Source organism: Garra rufa, chromosome 9 (genome assembly GCF_049309525.1).
Source record: "Garra rufa chromosome 9, GarRuf1.0, whole genome shotgun sequence".
In the NCBI taxonomy this organism is placed as follows: domain Eukaryota; kingdom Metazoa; phylum Chordata; class Actinopteri; order Cypriniformes; family Cyprinidae; genus Garra; species Garra rufa.
This window is the reverse complement of record NC_133369.1, coordinates 28,313,738-28,322,433: the sequence shown is the minus strand read 5'-3', so window position 1 is coordinate 28,322,433 and position 8,696 is coordinate 28,313,738. Positions and strand designations below refer to the sequence as shown.

The following is an 8,696-nucleotide window of genomic DNA, read 5'->3' as shown; positions in this document are numbered from 1 at the left end:
TTTTAGCATCATTACTCCAGTCACATGATCCTTCAGAAATCATTCTAATATTCTGATTTGCAATAAAACATTTACTAATACTATTATGTTGAAAACAGCAGAGTATAATTTTTTTCAGGTTTCTTTGATGAATAGAAAGATCAATAGAACAACATTTATCTGAAATAGAAATCTTTTGTAACATTATGTTTTTATCATCACTTTTGGTCAATTTAAAGCATCTTTGCTAAATAAAAGTATTCATTTCTATAATTTCTTATATAGCGCATAATGTTACAAAAGCGTTTTATTTCAGATAAATGCTGATCTTTGGATCTTTCCATTCATCAAAGAAATCCAAAAAAAAAAAATGTGACACTGAAGATGATGCAATGCAATGATGCTAAAAATGTACCTTTGATCGCAAGAATAAATGATATTTTAAAACATTCAAATAATAAAAAAGATATTTTAAATAGCATTTCAAAACATTACCGTTTTGTTGTACATTAGATCAAATAAATACAGGCTTGGTGAGCAGAAGAGACTCCTTTAAAAAATAAAATAAAATAAATCCAACTGTTCAAAAACTTTTTGACTAGCAGTGTATATTTCTATTATCACAAATGCAAACACGAAAGTACGTGGTTTCAAACATTATTCACTTTATTAAAAGCAGATCATCGTACAAATTCCGAGAAATATGCTGTGGAAAAGATTATAGAAAAGTGGAATAAGGCAGGAAGACTGAAACTTGATGCAAAATGAAGTGTATTATATCTGACCATAATCCCTTTTGAAGAAACACACTGTGAATTTTCAGTTGCACATTATTATATTCCCAACCACAATCCGTCAATTCTTTTCTCATTTAACATTCTAAAACCTCTCATCCATCCATTACAGCTCAAAGTCTTTAAAATTGAACTTATTCACCTTTCATAGCAACAAACATTCAAACCATTTGTCAAAAAGTGCTGAGAAGCCATCAAACCAGACTATATATTTCATTTGAATTTGCCAAAAGATAGATTCAAGATACTTGTTCTCCATTTCTGAGCAAAATGTGTGCAAGTAAAACCAATACTGTTTCCATTGTAGCCTAGTCACTGTTTTTGTTGTGTAGTGCGAGAATATAAACATGAAGTAAAAAATGTGATTTTCCTCTAAAACTACATGAAAGCTGTACCCTGTTTCATATCTCATATCTTACTAGTGCCATCATTTACTGAAACCACTTCCTATTAGCATTCCATGTTCACTTTGCAAATGACTCTCTGGCTTTAACACTGCAATGTTACTGTATGTGTTTGTGTGTAGTGAGACCATCCTCTGGATAAAAGCATATCTAAAGAAGAAGACATTTGGAGGATGCCTTTTTCTCTGGGCTGGTAAGTTTAACATCACGACCAGATGGACCCTGTAAAAATAATGAATATAAGAAATGTAATATAACGCCTGCAGCCTGATAGGTTTGTTTTTGTTCTTGTTCACTTAATCTTTAGATCTGTCTGGTAAAAAAAAAAAAAAAAATGAGATTAACTACTTTAGGATTTAAAGAGACAGTTCATCCAAAAATGAAAATGTGATGTTTATCTGCTAACTCCTAGGGCATCAAAGATGTAGGTGACTTTGTTTCTTCAGTAGAACACAAGATTTTTAACTCAAACCGTTGCAGTCTGTTAGTCATATAACGGCAGTGAATGGGCACCAGACCTTTGAAAGTAAAAAAAAAAAACATGCACAGACAAATCCAAATTAAACCCTGCGGCTCGTGATGATACATTGATGTCCTAAGACACAAAACGATCAGTTTTTGTGAAACGCGCTCTGGCGTAGTATACGCAAACTCCAGAAGGGGAAATCGGTGAACAGTCAACAGTCCCAGATGAGTTTGCGTAATCTTTTAGCTTTAAATTGGTTTGAACAATCAGGATAAGTGCAAGTAATTTTGAATAGCCACCATACCCACAATCTTTGAGTACACTGCGCCAGAGCGCATTCACATGTAACACGCTTGATGCTGAACACGCGCTCAGGACAGTTGGACATTGCTGTGTATCAAAGGTAAAAAAAGATATAACAACTGTTCAGTTTCTCGCAAAAAAATGATCATTTCGTGTCTTAGGACATCACCGTATTGTAACGAGCCGCAGGGTTTAATTTGGATTTGTCTGTGCATGTTTTTTTTTTTTACTTTCAAAGGTCTGGTGCCCATTCTTTGCCATTATATGACTAACAAGCTGCAACAGTTTGAGTTAAAAAAATCTTTGTTTGTGTTCTACTGCAAAAACAAAGTCACCTACATCTTGGATGCCCTGGGGGTAGGCAGATAAACATCACATTTTCATTTTTGGGTGAACTATCCCTTTAATTACTCACCCTCATGTCGTTTTAAACCCATAAGACCTTCGTTCATCTTCAGAACACAAATTGTTATTTCTGATGAAATCCAAGAGCTTTCTGACCCTGCATAAACAGCAATGCAACTGACACATTCACTGCCCAGAAAGGTAGTAAGGACTCGATAAAATAGTCCATCAGTGGTTCAACCATAATGTTATGAAGAAAAACTTTTTGTGCAAAACAAATACAAAAATATATTTTTTTGAAATATTACAATTTCTTCTCTTCCGCCACGTGGTCATGGGAGTACCACAACGCAGTCAACTGAGTGTGTCAGCTGTCTATGCAGGTTTAGAAAGACTTTGATGTCAGGAAAGGCAAAAAACTTTGATGTCTTACATCTGCAGCACCCCTTTAAGTTGAACGCACCTTTCCTTTTGTGTTCGATGAGTTCCGTCACAAAATATATGTCATTCAATTCAACCAATCAGGTTGTGAACGTATCGTTTCGGTATCTTTAGATCCGCTGTCAAAAATGACAGTGTGAACGCTAAGTGGACCAGGACCAAATTATTTTCTGTTTTGGTCTGGACCAAATAAACCAAATGAACCAAACTACAAGAGTGAACACACCCTTTGTGTTTTGAAGATGAACGAAGGTCTACTCACGGGTTTGGAATGACATGAGGGTGAGAAATTAATAAGAGAATTTTCAATTTTGGATGAACTATTCCTTTAAAGACTCAAGAGTGTTTGTGTTTTTGTTTTGGCATGAAGTTGCAGACCATAAACATCAATATTCATTTAATGCATCACACACTGGAAACTCACCGGCTTCTTATTTGACATCAGCAAAATGTCTCGGGCAAGAGCAGCAAAAGACTATGGAGAGAAAGTTAAATCCGGTTAAAAAGTAGACCAACTACATAGAAAACAAAATCTCGACATCTAAAACAATCATTATTGAGAATAAAGACTGCGACTACAAGCTAACAATACTGAACTAGACTTAAAGGGATAGCGCACCCAAAAATGAAAATTCTGTCGTTAACTGCACACCCTCATGTCGTTCCCAACCTGTAAGACCTTCATTCATCTTCAGAACACAAATTTAGAATTTTTTGATGAAATCCAAGAGCTTTTTGACCTTCCATAAACACGTTCAAGGCTCAGAAAGGTAGTAAGGACATCATTAAAATAGTCCATGTGACATCAGTGCTTCAAACGCCATTTTTTACGAATATTCCTTTTAGCCTTTCTGGGCTTTGAATGTGGTAGTTGTGTTGCGGTATATGCAGGGTCAGAAAGCTCTCGCATTTCATCCGAAATTTCTCAATTTGTATTCTAAAGATGAACTATGAGTCTTACAGGTTTGAAACAACATGAGGGTAAGGAATTATTGACAATTTTTTCATTTTTGGGTGGACTATCCCTTTAAACTAGAAAAAGGCATTTCTTTGTTTGTTGCTAATTTGTTTGCCGAGCGAACATATTTTCAATCCACCAGTTCTTACCTCCTCAACGTTGATGCTTGACTTCGCACTAGTCTCGAAAAATCGAATACCATGATCCTTCGCGAGCTATAATAGACGAAAAAAGAATCACTTTTTTTAAATAAAAGATTTTAAGTTTGTTTTCAGCTGAGAAAACATCTATGTAGAACTCAAATAAACTCATTTCACAGGTTGAATGTAGTGACTGTATGTTTGTATGCTGACTGAAAAGCCATTTATAAAACCAATAAAACACCTTGTTTGCACTTGGATCCGCATGTTTGCTGTGTGTATGACAGCACTTACCTTCTCACCTATCTCCTTTGACACTTTCCTTTTGGCCTCGATATCACACTTGTTACCCAGTAACATCCGACTTACACCTGCTGATGCATTCTGGGAAACACAGAACATAAGAATGCACTCACTTCCTCATTTTCTTCATAACCGAGACTGATAACAAAAGGCCCCATTTGTATTTACACTGCATCTCTTTTTGGTAACCTGAGCAGGACCTACTTCCTATGGCATCTGATCAAGAACTGAAACTCACATTTAATAAAGCTTGTTTCATTTTATGCTTTTTTGTATCTGATTATAAGCATTCTACATGCAATATTAAGATTGAATTTCTATGCTGTATATAAAAATATATACAATAATAACAATAGATGAACACCAGACATTTGAAATCAACAACTAAGGCACAATTCTCACACGTTAGATTTTATTAGGATGCTTTGCCTAACAAAATGCATCAGGCTGTTCAAACTAAGCAGGGAAGGGGCATAGAAATAGGCTAAGAGTCATATGTCAGATTTACTAACAGAGAAGTAAGCACTAAATCATTTCATCATCTCCTATAATGAGTATTTTACATTTTCTCTCTTACTTCCTTGATGCTCTTCATCCAGTTCTGAATATTCTCATAGGATTTTTCATCGGTGATGTCATACACAAGGATGATGCCCTGAAAGATCAAAATACTACACCATTAACAATTTGTAACAATTTGCCATACTTTAATAACTTTGAGTTTCTCATCTCACCATGGCCCCTCTGTAGTATGCAGTAGTGATAGTCTTAAACCTCTCCTGTCCCGCTGTGTCCCTAGCAAATAAAACAGGTTGCGCACATAAGACATTTTAGTGCTGGGAAAACTTGACAGTAAAAAAATGGCATGTTTGATATATTTATAGCAATTGGACTTTGTACGTCAGGCTATCATCATCGCAGTACATAAATGACTTTATTGAATTGTCAAAAGGTCTGGGAAGCCTGAGCTAAAGTCAACCGGACTCCACCCTTGGCACATTTACACTGAGCGTACTGTTTTAACAGTCAGCTGTCAAACAGAAAGAGACACTGAAGACCTTTTTTGTGTACACAACACTGCCACTCTATATACACAGACACTCTGTACAAATGTAAGGGATTTAAACTAAATAGACTTTAATAAAGCATAACTCTTACCTTTTCTGATTTAGCAAACATATCTATGCATATGTATATGTATACACAGTATATATCTATATTCAAACATACATACATAACAAAAAAATTAAATACATGTACACTGCTGTTCAAAAGTTTGGGATCAGTAAGATTTGTAATAATTTTTTAGAAGTAGTTTCTTATGCTTATCAAGGCAACATTTATTTGATCAAAAATACAGAAAAAAACTGTAATATTGTAAAATATTATTTCAATGTAGAATAACAGTTTTCTATTTGAATATATTTTAAAAAGTAATTTATTCTTGTGTTGCAAGCATCATTACTCCAGTCTTCAGTGTCACTTGATTCTTTAGAAATACTTATATATTATATATATGCTATTTATTATTAATGTAGGAAACAGTTGTGCTGCTTAATATTTTTTAGAACCCGTGATACTTTTTTCAGGACTCTTTGATGAATAAAAAGTTAAAAAGTACAGAATTTATTTAAAATAGAAATCTTTTGTAACGGAAATTAATACTTTTTTAGCAAGGATTTCTTAAATTAATAGAAAGGTGATAGTAAAGACATTGTTAGAAAATATTTATATTTTTAATAAATGCTGGTCTTTTAAACTTTTTATTTATCAAAGAATCCTGAAAAAAAGAATCAAAGGCTCCAAATAAATATTAAGCAGCAATAAAAGTAATAAATCAGTATATTAGAATGATTTCTGAATGATTATGTGACACTTAAGACTGGAGTAATGATGCTGAAAACTCATCTTTGCATCACAGGAATAAATTATATTTTAAAACATATTAAAATAGACAACAATGTTTTTAACTGTAACAATATTTGACAATATTATTGTATTTTTTCCTGTATTTTTGATCAAGTAAATGCAGCCTTGACGAACGTAAGAGAATTCTTTAAAAAAAAACATTAAAAATCGTACTGATCCCAAACTTTTGAACGGCAGAGTATGCTGTTTAATAAATACATTTATAAAACAAATAGGACTCATAGCTGAAAAAAATAAAAAAAATAAAAATAAAACATTTATTTAAAATAAAAATGATTTTAAAAATTTAATTACAAAATAAAATACATTTTTTAATATTTTCTTTCAAATAGTTGCTAGAACATTCTGCAACATTTCTCATTTTAATTTAGTTTAGCTTGAAGTACTTAATACTAATATGAACTACTTAATAATGATAATAAATAATGTTTAAAAAATGACAAACAAAATTACAAAATTTAAAACAGAAGACTCTACAGTCAAACCAAAGCAAAATTATTATTATTATTTTACTAGTGGGTGCAGGACACTATAGTTCATTCATGTAAATGATAGCAAAATAAAGTAAACTGTGACATATTATACCCAAAAATTCATCATACAGTGGACTACCAGCAAAACTAATAAAATTTGGAAGCAAACATCATTCAGACACTTTGAGCTGACCATGTTTTGCTAAAGTGTTTTTGCTTTTAATTGCTAATGTGACCTTTTTACACCACAGACTGAACTAAATTAAGCATTGCTTGGTAATTGGTCAACGAAGTATTGATAATTGTGTAAATATTGTTACACTTTACATTTGTCTGAATTTTTGGTTGATTGTAATCCATTACATACCTTTCAATCAAAGTTATCAAGATGAATTTGTTCTGACACAGTTTAACTCTGAGTTCTTGTCATATTTTACCATTTTCTAAACTATAGTGAATACTGTCATAATGCAAGAAATGTTGAAGGTGAATACATTTTGGTTTAACCATATATATATTTACCAGACTTGCAGTTTGACTTTCTTTCCCTCAACCTCAATGGTCTTGACTTTGAAGTCAATACCTAGGAAAAAGAAAAAAAGGGAAACAGATAAACCAGGAGGGGCAGGAAGGAAGGGTGAACATGTTTTAACCCCATGAGGCATAATAAAAGTGGACTAATGAACGTCTGCTACATTCAGACAAACAAGAGCAGGCATAATGAGATACAATAGCTGCTCTAATGGTTTAATAAACACCCTGGTTTGTTTTTCAGTGAACTAGATGGGAAAAGGGAGGGAGGGAAGGGGTCTTTTGAAGATCTGGGTGAATGCACTAAATGCCATGGAGGATGGCCTCCATCTGATGCAGAAAAGAAAGGGGGTGTAGCAGGGGGAAGAGAGATTGAGAAATGAGATAGAGAGAGGGGGGCAGGCTGTGGCTGGCAGAAGTAAAGAAGCGCGAGAGGGCCGGAAATGCAATCAGGGAGGAGGATACACACAGAGCACTGGATGATCCGCAGGACTGATTGAGTTCTACTGGGGCAGGCTGGAATGAGATGACGTTTGGACTAGTACTGACATGAACAAACACTTGGGGTAGCACTTGTTTTACAAGGTAGAAAATTGGCAGCAGAGCGAAACGTCTCACCATATCAAACAGTTTTTGAAACAGGTTCATTCTCTTCACTTACCGATGGTTGATATGTACGTTGAATTAAAATTGTCCTCTGCAAAACGGATGATCAAACAGGTCTTGCCAACACCACTATCGCCAATAAGCAATAATTTAAAGAGGAAGTCGTATTTCTTAGCCATTGTGCGTTTCACCTAGAGCTTTCAGCAAGTTTTAGCCTGATTTGTTCTTAACATGCAGTCACACACAGCCTTTTAAAATCCTTCCGTCTGATTCATGTCCTCGTTTGAAACTTCATGGGTTTTCTTTTCCTGGAAAACTGTTACCGGTCTTGCCTCTGTCCGTCCGGATAAGACGTAAAAACAAATTCCATGAAAACAAAAGTGGAAAAGTTTGCTCACAGTCCTTTAAACGCGTCTGCGGTAGGTTTTTCAGTGCGGATGCCACGCATTCGCCATTTCGGGTTACAATGCGCTAGTTTTCTCTTCTGTACGAGAGGATTTCAGCATTCATCCATACATAGACAACAGCGGACTTTTTTTCTCCCTAAACTTTCCCTTGCCCGAGTTCCCAAAAGCTGACGTCGAGGGAGGGAGAGGTTTAATAAAGCAGTGCTGAGCAAAACCGATAACAGCGTCTATCAACAGGGGGAGCCATTGACACACAAAATGGTTAACCATATCGTTTGGTGGGCATTTTTGGTCTGTTCCTCTGTTTTTTTGGAATTGGAAGCAGTGTGACATCGTAAAAATATCTATCCACATTTTTTTTTTCCAACGCGGAAGTAAGTCTATGGGTGAGGCTTCTGGTTCATTAGCTGCTATAGACCTTTTTCCAGAACACGGAAGTAAGTCCGACTCTTAACTGAAAGAATGCTTTGCATTTCCGGTCTGCATTGTTTCTAGCATAGACTGTAAAAAAAGGGGTGAAGCTCTGTCTTGTTTTATTTAATGTTACCACAAGATAGTTAAATATAGGCTGTGTGTGGGGGGAAAAGTGCGTGAGATAAGACCACAAAAATCTGTTA

At 34.8% G+C, this 8,696-nt stretch overlaps 1 protein-coding gene across 1 annotated transcript; it reads right to left on the bottom strand.

The window, feature by feature from the left end:
* Window positions 1-624: 624 nt before the first annotated feature.
* On the bottom strand, window positions 625-8,333 carry rab13 (RAB13, member RAS oncogene family). The gene is made up of 8 exons (XM_073846534.1): window positions 7,728-8,333; window positions 7,058-7,118; window positions 4,868-4,928; window positions 4,711-4,788; window positions 4,125-4,214; window positions 3,840-3,905; window positions 3,157-3,207; window positions 625-1,399 (listed from the first exon to the last, which is right to left on the bottom strand). The coding sequence occupies exons 1-8, from the start codon at window positions 7,849-7,851 to the stop codon at window positions 1,328-1,330; spliced, it is 603 nt and encodes a 200-aa protein (XP_073702635.1). The 5' UTR covers window positions 7,852-8,333; the 3' UTR covers window positions 625-1,327.
* Between the last annotated feature and the right edge of the window lie 363 nt (window positions 8,334-8,696).